This window comes from Mesocricetus auratus, unplaced genomic scaffold (genome assembly GCF_017639785.1).
Source record: "Mesocricetus auratus isolate SY011 unplaced genomic scaffold, BCM_Maur_2.0 Super-Scaffold_100013, whole genome shotgun sequence".
NCBI classification, from domain to species: domain Eukaryota; kingdom Metazoa; phylum Chordata; class Mammalia; order Rodentia; family Cricetidae; genus Mesocricetus; species Mesocricetus auratus.
In genome coordinates this window covers 72,476,633-72,497,443 of record NW_024429196.1, presented here as the reverse complement: position 1 = coordinate 72,497,443, position 20,811 = coordinate 72,476,633, and the positions used below count along the sequence as shown (strand labels likewise).

General features: G+C 46.6%; 1 protein-coding gene across 3 annotated transcripts in view; it reads right to left on the bottom strand.

Annotated features, from left to right (window-relative positions):
• Positions 1–20,811, bottom strand: part of Syk (spleen associated tyrosine kinase) — a 76,030-nt gene that overhangs the window by 4,079 nt on the left and 51,140 nt on the right. For 2 of the 3 annotated variants that reach the window (XM_021224917.2, XM_013110528.3), the window contains exons 6-13: positions 20,695–20,726; positions 19,142–19,210; positions 13,774–13,861; positions 12,540–12,717; positions 6,490–6,699; positions 3,982–4,171; positions 3,037–3,177; positions 2,373–2,485 (exon numbers count right to left, since the gene is read on the bottom strand). In XM_021224917.2, coding sequence (XP_021080576.2) covers positions 2,373–2,485; positions 3,037–3,177; positions 3,982–4,171; positions 6,490–6,699; positions 12,540–12,717; positions 13,774–13,861; positions 19,142–19,210; positions 20,695–20,726 — 1,021 coding nt within the window. The remainder of the gene's footprint in view (positions 1–2,372; positions 2,486–3,036; positions 3,178–3,981; positions 4,172–6,489; positions 6,700–12,539; positions 12,718–13,773; positions 13,862–19,141; positions 19,211–20,694; positions 20,727–20,811) is intronic. The other variant, XM_013110529.3, reaches the window with a different exon arrangement.

Here is a 20,811-nt window from a genome sequence, read left to right as displayed (position 1 = left end):
GCTTACACACACACACACACACACACAAATAAGTAAAAGGTTAAATGAAGAAAAAACAAGGTCGAGAGTGATGGGAGAAGACACCCACAGTCAGCTGTGGCCTCCACGTGCGCAGGTGTGTACGAGCACACCTATACACACACACCTGCACACACACACCTGCACATCATACACACCCGCACATCATACACACCTGCACACACATACCTTCACATACACACCTGCACATACACACCTTCACATACACACACCTGCACACACACACCTGCACACACACCTGCACATCACACACACCTGCTCACCACACACACCTGCACATCATACACACCTGCACACACTTGCACATCATACACACCTGCACATCATACACGCCTGCACATCATACACGCCTGCACATCATACACACCTGCACATCATACACGCCTGCACATCATACACGCCTGCACATCATACACACCTGCACATCATACACACCTGCATATCATACACGCCTGCACATCATACACGCCTGCACATCATACACGCCTGCACATCATATACACCTGCACATGATACACACCTGCACATCATACGCACTTGCACATCATACACACCTGCACATCATACACGCCTGCACATCATACACACCTGCACATCATATACACTTGCACATCATACATACCTGCACATCATACACACCTGCACATCATACACACCTGCACATCATACACACCTGCACATCATATACGCTGCACATCATATACACACCTGCACATCATATACACTGCACATCATACACACCTGCACATCATACACACCTGCACATCATGCACACCTGCACATCATACACACCTGCACATCATATACACCTGCACATCATACACGCCTGCACATCATACACACCTGCACATCATATACACTTGCACATCATACATACCTGCACATCATACACACCTGCACATCATACACACCTGCACATCATATACACCTGCACATCATATACACACCTGCACATCATATACACTGCACATCATACATGCCTGCACATCATACACGCCTGCACATCATATACACCTGCACATGATACACACCTGCACATCATACGCACTTGCACATCATACACACCTGCACATCATACACGCCTGCACATCATACACACCTGCACATCATATACACTTGCACATCATACATACCTGCACATCATACACACCTGCACATCATACACACCTGCACATCATACACACCTGCACATCATATACACTGCACATCATATACACACCTGCACATCATATACACTGCACATCATACACACCTGCCTCGAAGAGACATGATTGGATAGTAAAACAGTCCACCTCTGGCCCACCTCCTGCCCCATCTAGGTAGAAGGCAGCACAGTCCTGATACATCAAAAGAATTCACACTTCATTTTAATCCCCATTGTGATGGCTAAAGAAACTCCGTTTTATGTTACGCATCCGTCTTGGTACCCACCAGCTGTTTGTCACTGATTTCCGTCCCTGGAAGATAAGCTCCCAGTCACCCTGACTCAGTGACCCCCATCCAAAGATGTACAGCCATGACCATTCTACTTGTTATGATACGACTAACTGCTTTTTTGGCTTCTGTAACTTGCTATGCAGATACCTAAAGAGTGTTTTGAGTTGCTTTAACCACTTAACTTGAAGAAAACGACCAGATTTTGCTTGCTCGCTTAGATATTGAAGGCCTTCTTGTGGTTTTTGTCTTGAAAACAAAACAAAACAAAACACCCTTCCCCAACCTCCCCACCCCCCTAGCCCGCTTCACTGCCTTCTCAAATTTGGCTCCTAGATTGTTTGCCCCAGAGCAACTAATTAATAAATCTTTAATTACAACTGGATTGGGTCTGTGGTCCTTTCCCAGGGGTCACAAAAACCATGACACCAGCTGTGAAGCTCAGTTTTAATTGTCAACTTGACACAGTCTGGAACCACTTGGGAAGGCAGTTTCAACGAGGGACTGTTGTCTAGAACAGGCCGGCCTGTGGGGGAATTGTCTTGATCATGTTATTTGATGGGAAGACCCAGCCCACCATGGGTTACCATCCTTGGGTCAGGGAATCCTGGCCTTTCCCAGAAAGGAGGAAGTGAGATGAGCACCAGAGGCAGGGACAACAGCTTTTCTCTCAGATCTCCACTGTGATGATGTGACCAAAAGTTTTCAGTTCGTGCCCCCACGACCCCCCTGTGATCAGGGACTGTAATCTGGAGTTCTGAGCTAAGATAAATCCTTTGCCCCTAAGTTAGCTTCTGGCCCAGACATTTTATCACATCAACAGAAATAACTAGGACAGTAGCCACACCATCTGCTTCTATAAGCCATCAGGTCGAGGGAGGCAAGGGTTGGGTACTCACTCATATGTCCAGCAAAGGTTCATGAGGTCATACATCTCTCTGGGGCATCCTGGAGGGCACCCCATACGCTCCCCTTTCTCCAGCATGGTGGTCACTTCACTTCCTTTCATCCCCTGAGACATGAAAATGCACACAAGCTTTTCAAACATATGTCAGCAAACAAAAGTACCTCACCCCCAGTGACATCTGTCGCAATGCTAGGGACCCTTCCTCTAGAATCCTAGAATCAGATGTGACTGCCAGTGTGAGGGGCTGGAAATGTTGGGGAGAAGGGGGTCTTTGGGGTTGGGATGTAGGGCCTTCATTTGTGACAATCTATTGAGTGGCACCATAGGATCTGGTTACATCCAGGAACATACACACATACACACACACACACACACACACACACACACACACACACACCACACGTGCACACACATAGCAACAGCTAACACAGTTGATGCTGTCACTGTCGCCATTTCTATTTCAACTCTCAAGAAGGATGGTCCGGAGCTATGTCTCCTGAGTGTACGTAACACACAGTGGAAACGTAAGCTGAGGTTACACTAACTGCCCACCGTTAGAGGTTCCTGTATCAACCCCAGGTTCCTGTATCAACAATCCTACACCGGGTGATGCTCTCCTAAGGCCACGCGCTGAGACATGAAACAGCATGACTCACTCTGTAAGGCTTCTGCCCGTAGGAGAACGCTTCCCACATCAGGACCCCGAAGCTCCAGACGTCACTCTTGCTGGAGAACTTGTAGTAGTTGATGCACTCGGGGGCGTACCACTTCACGGGCCACTTCCCATGGGTCTGGGCCTGGAAGCAGAGTGACACTCTGAGATAAGTCAGGCGTGCCGAGCCATGCAGGAGAAGGGTTTGAGAAGTGGGGTGGAGAAAAGCCTCTGCTTGAACTCATAGTGTCAGCTCGACTGAGAAGGAGTCAGAAAAATCTCTCAAGAGTCAACCAGTTCTGGGGAAGTGACTTAGTAGTGGGCATGCATGAAGCCCTCCCTTTGAGTCCCAATGACGGTGGTGCATGCCTATAACCCCAGAACTCAGTGCCTGTGCAGCCAGCCTGGGCTGCAGGAAACCCTGCCTAAAAAATAGAAAAATTAACGTGTTCAATTTATATTGATGAAAGCAAGTCAGCACAAACATTCCATCATTTTTTTTTCAAAACTCAAACTCCAAGGCCAGCAAGATGGTTAAAGTGGGTAAGGTGCCTGCTGCCAAGCCTGAAGATCTGAGTTCGATCCTTAGGATAGACATGATAAAAGGAGAGAATCAACTCCTGTAAGTTGTCTTCTGATGTCTATGAGTACACGGTAGCACACGTGCCTACACACACACCACAGGATATATAAATGTAAAATCAAAAACGTAAGGTGCTGGTCTGAATGAGTCTTCAGTTGAGACATGTTAAGTATTTGGGGTTTTGTTACTTGACTGACAGAATTAAACTTAAGAACGCTTTTCCACAAGGTCACTAGTGAGATTTCTACCACAATGAAATACAAAGAGCATATATTTATCTTTCAATGTTTTTATGACCTGCTGCCACGAGCCTGCACTGAGCTGTCCCTCAGCCTGCAGCCATGAGCCTAAACTGGGCTGTCCTACCTTGTAGTAGTTTTCGTCAGCACTAAGGGCTTTGGAGAGACCAAAATCGCTGATCTTGGCGTAATGCTGGGTGACCAGAAGCACGTTCCTCGCAGCCAGATCTCTGTGCACGAAATTGCATTCTTCCAAATACTTCATTCCCATGGAAACCTGGTGAACCAACTCGATGATGTTCTTATCCTTTATGTGCCTAGAATCACAGACTATCATTAGTAAGAGCAGACAGTGGTCGTTCCAAACACGCAGTTATGTTTTCCTTGCACGTGGAAGAGGGGTCCATTCATTCCTTCTTTTTAAACAATAGGTCAGGGGCTGGGAAGTTGGCTCAGTGTAAGCACACTTGCTGCATAAGTGTGAGGGCCTACATTTTGATTCCCCAGAATCCATGTGAAAAAAGCTAAGCATGGCCACATGTACTGTAATGCCAGCACTGGTAGCGGGTAGAGACGGGATGACCCTAAGGTATGCTGGTCACCAGCATAACTAAAAAAAAAAAAACTAAACAAAGCAAAATAGCAGACCTTCCTGCTTAGTGAGAGAATCATTTTTTTCTGTTTTGAGATAGGGCATCACTGTGCAGCCCTAACTAGTCTGGAACTTGCTATGTAGATCAGGCTGGTCCCAAACTCACAGAGATCCACCAACCTTTGCCTCTCTGGGGTTGCTACCTACCACACCTGGCTGTGTGCTCAGGGAATAAAGCAGAAAGAGGCAGAGGAGGACACACAATGTTCTGGCCTCTGCATGTCTACATGGGAATGCACATGTGTACATACACACATATGCTGCACACAGACACAGGGGGGAAAACCCAGGAGGCAGAGTGTGCCAGGTAATCTCTCTGACACACAGTTCAGTGTGTTTCATTTTCAGGCACTCGCAGAAAGTCATAGAGGGCCGTGGAGACAGCTTAGGTGGCAAAGCGCTCATCTTGTAAGCATGAGGACCTGAGTTCGATGCCCAGAGCTAGTGTGAAAAATAAGGCCAGGTGTGAGGCCCCACGTGTGCAGTCTGAATGCTGAAGAAGGGAAGCTGGTGGATTCTTGGTGCTCCCTGCCCAACAGGTCTGGCATAACTGATGAGCTCCGACCAGTGAGAGAGCCCTGTCTCAAAGGAGGCAGGCGGTATTCCAGGGGCCCGGCACTGCTCTGGGCTGACTTTTGGTCTCCACCTGTTGCACCTGTACAAACATTCATATTCACACATGCATACTGTAGATAATAAAGAAAAACTGTATAAAATGAGAAGTGGTCAGCCTTGACTCAGGAGAGTCAGGGATGGTTCTGAATCCCTGTTCTATACTGGACAGGTTACAAATCAACTCTGTGTTTCCTTTTCCTGCCTGTAAAGAAGGGCTCGCAACGCCTTTCTACAGTTAGCCTGAGGCAGCAGCTAAGGAAAGTACAAACAATGTAGCGACAACGAGATGAGCTAAGTCACTGAATTTGGTTCATTCCAATAGCATTTCTCTAGGGACCACCGCCTTAGGGCAGCTGTGCCCAGATCGCTGATGAGCAATCTGTGAGCAGTAGCCTGCCCCTTCAGATGCAGGTACTCAAGAAGTCAACCACGGGAGACAAAACTGGTGCCCAGGAGTGTGTTTCCTCAAGGTGGTTTTTTTGTTTTGTTTTTTGAGACAGGGTTTCTCTGTGTAGCTTTGGAGCCTGTCCTGGGGCTCCCTCTGTAGACCAGGCTGGCTTCGAACTCGCATAGATCCACCTGCCTCTGCCTCCCAGGTGCTGGGATTAAAGGTGCGTGCCAGCACTGCCCGGCTTGTTCAAGGTGTTTATCTAAGCAGAATGTTTGCCTGTTGCAGGGAGATGACCTGTCCACACACACTAAGGATCGTGTCACTGGACAGAGATTCAAGGAGAAGACTAACGACCAAATGGTGGATTGGAGTTGCTCTCTCACGAAGGCTAGGGAGATGCCTCAGCTGATACACAAGCTTGAAGACCCGACTTGGGATCCCCAGCACTTATATAAAAGCCAGTATGACAATTGTGACCTGGAATCCCCAGGGCCCAGGGGCCTGCCCAGTTTGTCTGAATTGGTGAGCTTTAGAGTTTTGTCTCAAAATGATAAGACAGAGAGTTAAACGAGTGTTCAGTGGTAAAGAACGCGTGCTGTTCTTGTATAGGGCCTGAGCTCGGTTGGGAGGTTCACAGCTGTCTGGAACTCAAGCTCCAAGGGCTCTGACACTCTGTTCTGGCCTCTGTGAGTAGCTGCACTCATGTGGTACACACTGACTCAGACATATACACATAAATAATAATAAGAAGAAGAAGAAGAAGATGGAGAGTGATAGAGGATAGAGAATGACATCTGTTCTTCACATGCTTACATTCACACATAGGTGTGCTCCCGCAGATGTACACACTCAGAGAGAGAGAGAGAGAGAGAGAGAGAGAGAGAGAGAGAGAGAGTACTCCCCACAGAAGCCAGGTCCCAGCACAGCCCAAGAGGGCTGTGCAGAGCACAGCTCCCGTGCACCCGAGCTCCACGCACCTGTTCTGCTGCAGGTACTTGTTGAGGGGCCCCAGCTCTGCCATCTCCATCACCAGCATCCAGGACTCCGCTTCGCAGATTCCAATCATGCGCACAATGTAGGGGTTGTCCAGCTGCTGCATGACGTTCGCCTCGGCCAACAGCTCATCCTTCAGTGCGGGGTTGTTGGCCTCATTCTTCAGGATTTTCACAGCCACTGTCTTCACAACTCTGTAATACAGATGGTAACTCCTGAGAAACTTGCAACGTTGTCTAGAAGTTCTCTTCTGTGAGGCGCAGTGCCCCTGGTGGCTGGGATTAGTGAATGCTGACACGCGTGCTGCACTCAGAAAATGGCCACAGGCAGGAGGGACAGATCAGGATGTAAGGTGCTTGTTTTGCAAGCGTGAGGACCCAAGTTCAGGTTCTCATAACCCACAGGAAGCTGGATATAGTAGTATATGTCTGTAATCCCAACACTTCTAGGGCAAGAAGGGAGAATCCATGGACACTTGTGGGGTCAGCAGCAAACTCCTAGAGTCTCTTTTCAAGCAAGGAAAAAAGTAAGAAGTGACACCCAGGGTTGTTCTGTGACTCTATATGGGTGGTATGGAAGGAGTACCTGTTCACACGCATGTGCGTGCACACACACCACACACCACACACACACACACACACACACACACACACACACACCACACACCATGAATGCATTGAAAAACAGCTAGTATCATTTTACTCATTCGCATAGAAATTTTATCCAGAGGTGTAGTTTTTCAAATCATACATAGTTAATGTTTGTCCTTTCATTTAAACTACATTTTGTTTTCAAGAGTTTGGCATGATCCATGTGATATTTTAATGAAAAATGAAAAATCTGTATTTTGGAAACACATTGGTGCTTGCTTAAATTTAACAAAGTCGGATGGGAGGAGAGAAGTGTTTATCTTTAACTCTGAGCTTTGACAATGTGTGACCTGGGCATGGGGGTGACCACCTGTGACCCCCACCCAGCATCCCAGAGGTAGATCCCGGAGGACCAGCAGTTTAAGCTCATCATTAACTCCCTCTGAATATAACAGCTGCCATTCCTATCAGATCAGTGATGCCTTTCGCAAGAGAGCATCGAGACCAGCTTTGTCTGCCGCTGATCCCTCACAGAAGGAAAGGGTAGGGATCATCACCGAACTGTCACCTGGACTCCTGCAACTCTCTCTGGCTCCTCCCAGACAACTACGTGAGATTCTGTCCGAACTGAACACAGACTCAGGGTCTTGGGAGGTGTTAGAGCAGACAGACTGTGAGGTTAGCAGGAGTGTGTGAGGGTGTATGTGAAGGGGGTGACGGTTTGAAAGAAAATGGCCCCCAAAGGGAGTGTCATTATTAGGAGGTGTGGCCTTGTTGGAGGAAGTGTGTCACTGTGGAGGCGGGCTCTGAGGTCTCATATATGCTCAATATACCACCCAGTGTCTCAGACCACTTCTTGCTGCCTGTAAGTCAAAACGTAGGACTCTCGGCTACTTCTTTAGTACCAAGTCTTCCTGCGCACAACCACGTCACACCATGATGATAATGGACAACCTCTGAATGTAGGCCATCCCATTAAATGTTTTCCTTCATAAGAGATGCCCATAGTCATGGTGTCTCTTCACAGCAATAGAAACCTTAACTAAGACAGGGACCACACGCATCCTTCTAGAAGCCATCATCCTCTGCACTGAAGCCAGACTTTTCAGTGGTGCAGCTCCTGTAAGCAACCCCTCATGCATGCTATGTAGTAAGCCTAATAAACTCATTGGTCCCCCAGGTTGGACTTTGGGGGAATTGTGCTCTGGTTTGCGGCTGGTGCTCTGTAAGAATGAGTAGGAGCTTGCTTACATCACCCAGGGTTAGCCTCTGCAGTAGGCCGTCTTCCAATCCATTGCTCTTTGATAGACAGAGGAACAATGCCCTACCACCTGTAAACCAGGGTAACAGACAGTGATGGAGAATGCTCCAAGCTGAGCAAAGCCCCCAAACTGTAAAATATTAAAACAGCTTCTATAAAATCCACCAGCCGTGCCGGGCGGTGGTGGCGCACGCCTTTAATCCCAGCACTCGGGAGGCAGAGGCAGGCGAATCTCTGTGAGTTCGAGGCCAGGCTGGACCGACAGCCTCCAAAACAATACAGAGAAACCCTGTCTCGTAAAACCAAAAAAAAAAATCCACCAGCCGTGACATGCATATAGCTTCCTGCAATGTCACGAGATTTGCCAGCTAGGTTATATCAATATGCATACGTGAATGCCAGCTTCCTTTGTGATATTGAAAATGAGGGTCTGGGCCCACAATTAAAGAGCATATGTTTGTTTTTTTTAAATATTTTTTTCTTTTTGAGACAGGGTCTTATGTAATCCATTCTGGCCTCAAATTTAGTGTATATTAGAGGATGACCTTAAACTTCTGGTCCTCCTGACTCTACCTCTGGGATTCTGGGGCAACTCACACATTGTTAAAGACACATCTCTTTCCCATTGTGCTTTGTTAAATTTAAGCAAATCCTCAACGTGTTTCCATAACACAGACTTTTCATTTTATCATAAAAATATCACATGGATCATGCTGAATTCTTGAAAATGTTCTAACAAAATATGGCTTAAATGAAAGAACAAACATTAACCATGTATGACTTGAAAAATCACACCTGTGATAAAATTTCCACAGGAAAGAGAAGTTGCTTTTTTTGTTTTGGGGGTTTTTTTGTTTTTGTTTTTCTGAACCTTCAAACTGGAGAATAAAAGCAGAACTCGTCAGTAAGGGGGCAGTGAGAGGTTCAGTGGGTAAGGGTGCATGCTGCCAAGTCTGATGGCCCAAGTTTGATCCCCATTCCCACATGTGCGCACGCACACCCCCACCCCCACCCAACAAATAGAATATGACGCATAACAGAGCAAGCCCGACAGGCACACAGAAAAAGCACACATAACTAGTGTTGTATGATTTGGGATGTAGCCAGTGGTCTTTACAGGTGGATGTAGATAGTATCAGCACCCAAGCAGCCTCTCTGGGTCCTCCTGGGACCATAAAAGGTTCCATTCTGTCATCTCTAGCCACCTGCTTTGATTTTTATATTTGGGTCTATTGTTACATCCATGGTGTGAGGTAGGATCCAAATTAAGACGTTAAAAAAGACAAAGGCTCTTGATTCCTCTAAATGTTTACAAAAGAAACTACCACCTGTTCTAGAGAAGCAGAAGAGAAAGGGGTGATTCTTCACCCAGTCTATGAGGCTTCCGGTGCTCTGATGTAAGAGAATAAGGCCCAGTTATGGGAACCGTAAGAAAGCAATTGACTAAAACTTCACGTGGTGGCTTGAATGAGAATAACCTCTGTAGGTTCACATGTTTGGATACTTGGTCCCTAGTTGGTAGAACTGTTTTGAGAATGATCAGGAGGTATGGCCTTGCTGGGGTAGGTGTGGCCTTGTTGGGTGGGTGTGACCTTGTTGGAGTGGGTGTGGCCTTGCTGGAGGAAGCATGCCAGTTTTGAGGTTTCAAAAGTTCCTGGAGGCCCCGTTCCTTGCTCTCTGCCTCCAACTTGTGGATAAGACACAAACTCTCAGCTACTGCTGCAGTGCCACCACGCCCTCCTGCTGCCGAGATGTGCATGGATTCACCTTCTGAAACTGTAACACCCCCCCGTTAAATGCTTTCTTTTGTAAGGTGCCTGGTCACCGTGATATCTTTTCCAGCAATAGAACAGTAAGCAATTAAGACACTTCATGATCAAAGACATGAAAATTCTGAGATAAATACTCAGAGATTATATTCAATCACTTCTGAAGAAAAGATATAATTGATGAAAGACTGGGGAAATTACTCAAAGAACAAGGAGCGTGTTTAAAATCTGAAACCCGATGGGTGTAATTCACCATAGGAACACAAAAGAAAAAGAATCACAGAATGAGCTCAGTGGAGGGGGAGAGTCTTCAACAAAATTCAACATAGATCCATGATTAAAGACCTCCCAGAAATACAGGAACAAAATGAAAATTCTTCAGCCTGGTAGACAGCACCCATAATGTACAGTTACCAACCACACCCAAGGGGAATGCTGGGATCTCTCTCTGTATCAAGGCATGAGGATCCTGGCAGTTATAAAACACTACTCTCCAATCCCTAGATACTGCACCAAGGCAAGGAAAACACTCTGAGAATAAGGATTAGACAGGATGAAAAAGGTACCATTATTGGGCTGGTGGCAGCTCAGCATGTTATGCGCTCGCCATGAAATCATGTGTACTGGGGTTCAATCCCCAATGCCCCAACATGTAAAAATGTGGGTGTGGCACACACATAATTGCAGCACTGGGGAGGCACAGACAGGGGGATCCCTGTGGTTCTCTGTCCAGTTTCCATAGCCTAATCAGTAAGACCCAGATTCCAGTGAGAGACCCTGCGTCAAAAAAAAAAAAAAAAAAAAAACCAAGGTGGATGGCTCCTGAGGAATCCCGGTTGGTGTTCAGTTTTCACTTCTACATGCATTTGTACACACACACACACCACACACACACCTGCACAAATGTGTACTCACACATACTTGTGAACACGTCTGAACATAAATACCCATACTCACATAAACACATGTGTGTATGCACACGCACAGAGATCTGCCATTATTCCTAAGTGACACAATTCTGTGTTAAAGAGAATAGCTAGATAAACTGCCACTGGTCACAAGTGAACTCAGCAGCGTTGCTGGTTGTCACATCTGTGTATAAAATCAGTTTTAGTTTATACATAAGGTATAGAAGATCAAATGGAAAATGCTACATGATACCACACATTGGCATCAAACTACCCTGAGTACCAGAAGTACTTAGTACTACCCACAAACTACCTGAGAATGCATGTAAGGGAAGCTGACCCAGAAAGCTAAGCAAGTCTGCTGAGAGAAGCTTGAGAGAGTGCGAAGAACCGAGTCCAGGGAGAGAATGGGCTGAGTTTACCAACTGGAGGACACAGTGATACAAAGACATTGTTTTGTTTTGCCTCACAATAGTCTTGGGAGAACACAGCTTCTCAGCTCCCTAAAACTTGCAGTTGAAATTGTGTGTAACTTTATATTAAGTAGCCATATTGATTCATATTAATTAATCAAGGTATTAAGTATCAAAGAATTAAAATAATCTAAGACAAATCGGGGAAAATCTATGTCTGAATACATAAAATTAATACTCAGGTTTTCAGAAGGTTTATTTTAAATTGTGTATCTAAGTGTGTGTGTGTGTGTGTGTGTGTGTGTGTGTGTGTGTGTGTGTGTGTGTGCGCGGTAATGTGCATGTTGAGTGCAGGTACCCCCAGAGTCCAGAAGAGGGCATCAGATTCCATGGAGCTGGAGTTACAGGCAGCTGTGGATGTTGGGAAGTGAACTTAGGCCCTCTGGAAGAGCAGTGCATCCTCTTAACCGCTGAGCCTGCTCTCTGTCTCTTAACATTCAACTTCAGAAGTGACTGTGATTCACATACATATATTTAAAATTTTTACACGCATGTAAAGATCCAGCAGCTGCCCACACCAAGGTTAGTCACAGGTAGTCATGTTTGGGAGGTATAATATATTCATATTTTCTTATGAATTTGCTTATTTCTATTTAGTTATTTCCTATAAGGCACAGACACTAAAATAAACATTTCATTACTATAACTACAGTTAGCACACACAAAGGGTACTTTTCTCACAAATGAGTCAGAAATGAAGGCTGGTGAAATGGGTCAGTTGGTAAAAGAACTTCTGCCAAGTCTGATGACGAGTTTAGTTCCCAGAACCCATGTGAGAGAGAGAGGACCAACTCCCGTGTCCTCTGATTACAGGAGACAAGTGCTGGGGCGTATGTGCGCAACACACAAAATAAAACATAGATGAAAAAATGCAGCAGAAATGAATAAATATAACGCAAGTGAAAAAGCGCTCAGCATGCCAGGTTAAACTTCACGTGTGGGAATAAACGGACATCCAGGTGCATTCTTAGACATTTCCAGGACACATGCTCACACTGAGGATGACAGTAGCACGGCAGGCAATGGTACTTACTTCTTCATTTGGTAGTATCCCTTTTTCACGGTCCCGAAGTTACCAGAGCCCAGTTCATTGTCCTCCAGGGTCAGCAGGCTTCTGTCTAGGTAGACCTCTTTGGGCCGGATCTCTTCAGGGTCAGCGTAAGGGCTTTCATACACCTCTGTGTCCATTGGCAGGGCTTCTCTCTGAAGGCCTGCAAGGTAGTTAGGTTACACATAACTTCAGACAGGACTCCTGTGAGTGCTACCCCTTGATACCCTGCCCCCCACTCCTTTGGTCGTACGGGGCAGTCGCATGCAGCCGGGAACGGAAGCAAGAAAGAACATCAAGATGGGTCCTCTACAGCAGTGGTAAAGGTGGATAACACCCCCTCCTTAGGTTTTAACTAAGGTGTGACCATTCTTTGACACTCTCCTGTTGAGAGGTGCAGCCAATGACATGCTCCTTGCTGACTTTTTATAACTCAACCAACAGAGTTCAAGAGAATTAATAGATGTGCTTCCCAAGGCAAGGCTATGAAAATTCACAATGATTAATATCTGAGATGCTATGAATGGAGGTCTACTACTCTGAGGCTACCAAACTCTGAGTAAAGGGCCATGGACTCAACATCCAGCCAACAATGACCTTGCCGGTGTGGACGGCACTCTGCCTGGCTTTGCAGTACTGGGAATGAAGCCCAGGGCTCTGTGCATGCCAGACAATAACTCTTCCATGAGCTACATCTCCAACCACAAGGTAAAATTAAATGAGAATTGACCCTTGTTGCTTTAGGCCTTTGTTTGGAGGCAATTTCTAGACATAAACAAACCCCAAGTTCATTAATAAAAAGTTCATGAACCCAGGAAAGCCTCCAAAGGTCCCACTTCTGGGAACAAGTCACCCCTATGGCCTCCCAGTCATCATGACTGAGCTGTGCCTACTGCCAAGACTACATGTTCTTCCATGAAAGGTACTGGCAGTCTATGGAGTATGACAGACACGGAATTTGAAGCAGAAGCCTGGTGCTGTCAATGGTGACGATTGTGTTTTTGCTGTTTGTTTTTTCTAAGTGTAAAAGACCACTTTTACTCGACAGAACTGCTTGTTTTATGGATATGTGATATCTTCTTCCTGTGGCTGGACACCACTGCTTAATGATAACCATCCCCGGAAGGCAGATTTGGAACAGTGCCAGGAAGTTGTAAGCTGACTCTATACAACGTCAGGCACCCGTTGAGTGTTCATTGAGTAGAAGTGCACCTCTCACCTCTGTCTGGGGCCCAGGGCCCTCCTGTTGGCTCATAGGGGTTGAAGGACACAGTACTCTCTGGACGACTCCCTTGGGGCGGGGCAGGCTGAAGCACACAAACGATAGTGTGTTATCATTTCTGCATGGATGCCATTATTTTCAATGAGCACAGGTTAACTTAGGCAGGGGAGGCAGAGCAAAGAATTAGGAAGCTGTCAGAAAAGCTTATCTCAGTCTTCAGGCAACTATTTGGACCTGAGAAGGCTCGTGCCTTACAGCTCCCGCCCCTGATGCTGCTTCAGGGTTGGAGGGAGAGAATCCATTCTGCTCATTCCAGCAGAACTTCCCTCCCCTTCCTGTGCATTTCCCCACCTCCCAGAAGACAGGAGGACCTCACACGCTCCCCGTGGGTTCATTTCTGCCTCGAACTTGCCCTTGCGCATCTAATTTTATGTGGAAGTTATTTACAAAGTGAAGTCAGGCTGTGTCCACCTGTTTTGCCTTCCCGACAGGTTTAGGCAGGATGCATTCACGCCACAGGGCGGCCCAGCCCAGTTAGCTGCACCCTGCCGCACCTCCATCCCACCCTGTGTCCTGCTGCCAGTGACGATAATGATAAAGGCGATAATGATGAAGACAGTGGTGACGGCAGCAGGCATGTGCCATGCCACAAGAGAAGTTCTCTTTGCTTTCCGGAAGGACATGAACTCTTCGTTTTTACCTTGTGGCTGGTCATTGAGAGAGAAACTGAAGGAAAGAAAGCTCACTGGCCCTCAGACACAGGGGTTCTCACGCATTCGATTAACAGCGGTTTGTCTCATAAAGTAGGGGGAGGGGGGGAAATCTGCTTATATTCCTATGGATTTTCCGCTTGAAACATTTTTCTCTTCTTCTGACCCATCTTCGCCCACAAATTAAGACAAGGTGATGGCCGCTGTTCAATTTTAGCCCCCCTCTCCTCCTACTTCTGTTTCATCTCGTCTATCTAGTTACCTTATCAGATCCGCATATTGCCGTGAAGAAATGAGACAGCACCAGATTTGGGGGAAATTTAAAGAAACAGAGACATTTAGCTAACATTACACAGCCACTGTCTAGAAGCACGCATTAAATTCTCACCTGTCTCACTAACATGACAGTCCTATGTATCAAAATTTAACAACAGAGTCACACCGTGTCATTACCAACACAGGGATATAGGTCCCAAGATACTTTGGCTTCCCAGCTTCATGGTGTTTATATGAGTTAGAGGCTGGCAACGCCTGTGGAAAAGGGACTTTCAATGAAGCCAAAGGACATCTGGTCTCAGATGTCATGGAGATGTCACTGGGTTCATTTTCTTGTGGTCTGTCCCAACACTCCTGTTGGATCACGCAATAGAACTAACCATGACAACAGAGCAGAAGTTATGCAAATATAGGCATCAAATCAAAGCTCAGTAGCTGAGCCAAGCTAGTAACGGATGCTTAGGAAACACGCAACACAAACATGTGAAAGAATGGATGTTGGATGGATAGGTGGGTGAATGTATGAATACATGTATGATGTATGTATGTACAGATGGACAGATATGTGGGTGTGTGGACACATAGGTGGATGGATGAGTAGATGGATAGATAGATAAACGGATGGAAAGTTGAACAGATCAGTTGGCGGATGGACAGATGGTGGATGGATGGATGAGTGGATGGTAGGATAGGGTCCCTTTATCATTTATACTGCTATTGCCCTGCCTAAGGAGATCTCTCCTAGCTTATACTCTGCAATGTCTACTATATCTATCCTTCCCATTCTGCTTTGGTCCTTCTATAAACAAACTGCAGCTGCAAACAGTTTCTAAAGTCTTTTCAGGTTAGCATGACTCTGACCCATCATGGAGGTAAAGGATACCCTGCGATGGGGAAAATAGATTTAATCCTTCCTGTGGCTACAAGAGCTCCTCTTCTGCCCTCTGCCACTCAGAGCCTCATTCTGGGGCTACATGCAGTCTCCCTGGAATATTCCCCAGAGCAAGAGGACCTCAAAGGGCTTGTTATAATAAATCAGCACCCACTACTTCCCAACAAAATCTGCTGGGGGATGTTTTTTAAAGCAGAGTTGAGGGTCTTAAAAATCACTGAAAAAAAGGCAATGTATTCGAAGCAAGTTGGGATCAGTGGCAAGGGACCCTGAGCATCCAAGCTCCTGGATGGAGTTCATATCCAAACTGATGGGTGCTCTCCCTGTGTCTATCTGATAGACAAAGGAAAAGACTGCGTATCTCCTTTAGGAAGCAGGACTCCATTTTAAGTGAATGGGACTCAGAGCTTCATTTCCATGCTACCCAACACAAAGCACCCTAGGAGAATGAACATTTTGTGTCCAGAAAGAGACAGCCCCTGAGACCCTCTAAGAGATACATAACTTTTCTTATCTAGGTGTGTCAGCCCTGGTACCCACCACTGCCCGCTCATACACAAATGGAGACCTATGGGTTTGGGGTGATAATGGTACCCTACTTGTGGCCTGTTCTGCAGAAGGAATGGGTGGTATCCACTGGGATAGTTAAAAGAGCATCAGCTGGCTTTATGATGTAGATGAAGACATCCTGTTTCCAGCTTTCACACAGCACTTGAGAACAGGCCTTTGCAAGGACCACTGTCACCACTAAAAGCTCTGGAAGTGAAGCCTCAGTTGAAAGAACTAGGGCTTTTTTTAAAGGAGTGAGCACGAAGAAACAAGGACAAACAACCGAGTGTGGGTCAGTGTTAAAATGGAGGAACAGGTGAACTGCAGAGAGAAGCGTGTTGCTGGCCAGCAGCACCAGCGGGCTCCAAGACATGGGCTGCAATGAGTTGGGTGTGGTGTGTCCTGGTCTCAGAAGGAACTCAGGCCATCGAGGAGTGAGCGTGCCCAGATGAGAGCAGACTCTGCTAGAAGGTGGGCTACGGTTAGGCTGGCCTGAAGAGAAGGACATGCCCTATATGGTTATTCTTTTACCTTACAGCAAAGACCTAAGACCTGGCCCTTTCAGATTCCAGTCTCTCAAAATCCCAGCCATCAAAGTTTATATTGAATAAAACAAGACATCCAGGGGCTAGTTTCTGTTTAATGGTCTTAGGGAGGGCGTGTGACCCTGGGAAGCCTCTTCATGGACAGGGCTGTGGACACAGATAACCAACCCAGGAAAATGCCACGATTCTCAACAGCAGGGATTTCATATGACTACCAGTGCTCTTATGCCTTAGCTAAGAGTGGTTACAGACTCAGAATATAAAATACATTGGTATTTTCTAAATTTAAATTCACCTGTTTTGGGGCTGGAGAGGCAACTTAGTGGTTAAGATCACGTACCACTGTTGCAATTTGCAGAGGACCTGAGTTCGGTTCCCAGCACCCATAGTGGGTTGCTTATAACCCCTTCCAGTCTCTGAAGGCATCTGCTCACATGCAGCATACACTCACACAGACATGAACATACACACATGAATAAAAATCAGCTTAAAATGTACTTGAACTTCAGAGTATTCATTAGCTCTAATTGCTAGAGTTCATTTAAGGTCTTGTTAATGAGCTTTGCTGGTGTTGGCTTTTTTTGCATGCGCATGCGTGTGTGTGTGTGCGTGTGTGTGTGTGTGTGTGCGTGCGCACTCCTGTGTGTGGATGTATGTGTGTTGCACATGCATGTGTGCATTTGTGTGTGTACACTCTAATGTGTGTACATGTATGTGTGTGCGTGTATGTGCACCTATGTGTGCCTGTGTGTGTGTGTGTGGTATGTATGTGCATAGTGTACATTTAGGGCCAAAGGCTGATGTCAGGTATCTTTTTTAATAACTTCTCACCTTATTTTGTGATACAGTATCTCTCACTGAACCCGGAGCTTGTCTAGACTGGCTAGCCAAGGGATCCTCCTGCCTCTGACTCCTTAGCACTGTGATGACAGGCACGTGCCCCTGTGTCTGGCTTTTGACATGGGTGGCAGGGACTCAGGTGCTCAAGCTTGAGTGACTAGAACTTAACCGACTGGGCCAGCTGCAGCACTGGATTTTGATATGCCAAGTGGCTTATCTGAGTGGTCATGACTGAGCCGTGTGGAAATCCAGGATGAGGAGTACTGCTGCAGAGAAGGGGTCTGCTGATGGAATTACAGTCCCGTGGCAGCTGCAGAGTGTTCTCCAACATCAACTATCACTGACCACAGAGCACAGCACGGCTTCCTGTCTCTTTGGCTGCTGTGTGGCTCTCTTCTCTGTGCTCTGGCCAACAGGATTAAGATCCTTGAGTAATTCGATCAACACAGAGAATAATTAGCGTAAAACTCCTGCACACTTGTGCCTTTTGTCTTAGTAAGTACTTCAGATATTCAACCCGGTGTAGCTATGCTTGGTCATGTGCCCTCATGCCTGGAAAAATATTAGCACAAAATGAAAACTGTCAACAGAATCAGCTTTACCTAAAGAAGATAAAAATAGATATGAAAAAAACTATCTATACATATTATACACACATATGTGTGGATATGCATGTACCTGTGCATATGCATATAAATGTGCGTGTCTCATGTGTTTGTGTGTGGGGTTCACTATAAATAAGTTGATACAAAGGTCAGGATGGAAATCCTTGTAATTCTGGAACTTGGGAGGTGGAAGTAAGTTCAAAGATAGCCTGGGCTATCGAGTAAAATTCTGACTCATAAAAAAACATGTGCTGGGACATAGCTCAGTGGTAAAGCACTTGAGTTTGGTTCCCAAACCCTGACAAAACTTTTTGCATCTATTTGTCTGGTATGTGCATGAGTCACAGCGCACACATGGGGTCAGGGGACAACTTGCTGGAGTCAGTTCCCTCCTTCCACCGCGTGGCTTCCAGGAGTCAAACCCAGGCTGCCAGCCTTGGTGCCTTTAGCCTCTAAGTCATCTTGCCCTCGAAGTTTTCTTTTTATTGCCCCAAAATTCAGTCATGTAAGAAAATATAAAAATCAACCTGATGTCTCAGGGGGCAGAGCGCCTCTGGAGACCTCAGCTCCCTCCATTGTGAGTAACTCTATGTAGCAGGGGCTGTAATGCTGTAACGTGTGACTATGGACAAGGAAGGCTGCGTGACCATCTGATGTGAGGATCCACGGTTGTTGGTTGTGCTCACTGAAATGACTGAAGCTGTGTGTTGGTAGAAAACAAGGCAACATGGTCCAGCTATGCAGCAGTAGCGACGGAGAATCTGCATGCAAAGCATGCAATGCACTGTGCAGGGGCTGCAAGGCGCAGCAGGTGCGCTCAGGACTGGGCATGCAGTGAGGCTTGGAGGCAGAGCTGTGCTGGGTAAGGGGGTAGGGAGCCAAGCGTGGCTGCGTGCGGGTCTATCCTACCACTTAGTCAGGGACAGCAAGGAGGGGACGCTTTAGCACCTTTTTGTGGCCAGGCTTTGGGAAGGAGTAGGATTTGATTCTTGAGATTATTCCACCCGGTGACCAAGTCTAGAAACCACAATGGCAGAGAGGAATAGAGCGTTTAGTTTCAGGAAACACATGCAAGATACTCTTTGTCACGACAAGCTACCTGCCTGGCCTTGCTTCTGCGAGTGCACTGCCTGACCCCTTCACCGGCCCCAGGGAGATTTCCTGCATACAAGTCTGGATTATTTGAGATGCTTCCAGAAGAGTCCAACCATTTGGGCAGACATGTCTAGAATATTCAGTAAATGTTTTCCACTGAAGGCTACAAAACTAAGACTGAGGCAGGAAGCCACCATGTTTTCTGTGGAAATCTTGTGTCTCGGGCTCCACAAGAGATTCTAGTCACCATCTGTTTCAGTGTCACTGGTTGCGACATGACATTGTCATCCACAAGTCCTGGGACATATGCAGCCCTCAGATCACAAGCTGGACGTGCTTGAGAGAGACAACAGATCTGTCTCAAGGGCACCCAGTGATAAGCACCAGGCTCATGAGAAACATGAGGACCCCATACAAGTGAGGACCCCGGTAGCACTATGTTTCAGAGGACCCTCAAGTTTGCTGGTATTTTAGCCAATTCAAGGTCTCTCGGTTTGGTAACAGGTGCTAACTGTGGAATCAACAGTGTCAGTACTGAGTGACCAACCCCCACCCCCACCCCACTGGAGACAGAACATGTGTTTGGCTTTTGGCAGATTTTTTTTGTTTTCGGAGTCAGCAGGGCAGAAGTCAGGAATTATTCCCCGATGATGCTAATGGGCTGGGATGTCCACAACAAAGTCTCCAAGGCATGAGAAACCCAACTCCTGCAGAGTAACACCCTAGGTACCAACTCTGACATCCTGGATGGAGAAGGGACTTGAGATTCTCTTCTCTTTGTGAGCATGAAGATGGAAGGGATAATCCAACCCAGGGACAGCGGGTACAGTCTCATCTAATGGCATGGAATGGGATGTGGGCTCTGGCCAAGACTCCCAGACTCCTTCCTTCTCTGGACCTTTCTCTTGAGCTCTTACCAAGCACATCCTCCCTCCCATAATCATCAGTCAAAACGATTCACCCAGGAGGTCAAGTCCCTAGTAATTCTGTGTCAATTGGTTTGGCCAAAGGAATTGAGTTGCTAAACTCAAGGAGATACCCATCTGCTGGCCCTGTCCTACTGATCTGCCTTGACGGCAGGCCTGTGGATGGTACACACATGTTCGTACAGACTGAACTTGAACAGTATGTCTACTTTTTCTACATGTGACAGGAGGCCTTTCTGATCTAACAGTGGGTTTCTTGCTCATTCTGTATACTTACGAGGAGAAAGCAAGGCAGCCAAGAAGCCCTGAAAACAGGCTAGCTTAGCAGTGGCCACAGGCAGATGCCTTCCCAGACTCACTGGAGTTCCCAGGTCTTCAGGGCTGTGCTTGGAGTTCAGAACCTGTGCTAACTAAAAGCCTACTCCCTGTGTATTCAGACACAACTGCTTCCCCAGCAGAAGCACCTATAATAATACTCACCACAGAGTGGGCATTTGAACTTTGTGGGTGACCTGCAAGAAGAATAAGCCAGTTAGAAAATTGCTGTTGTGTTTGTGCAGAACACTACTTGTCAGATCAGTCAAGACGTCGGGAACA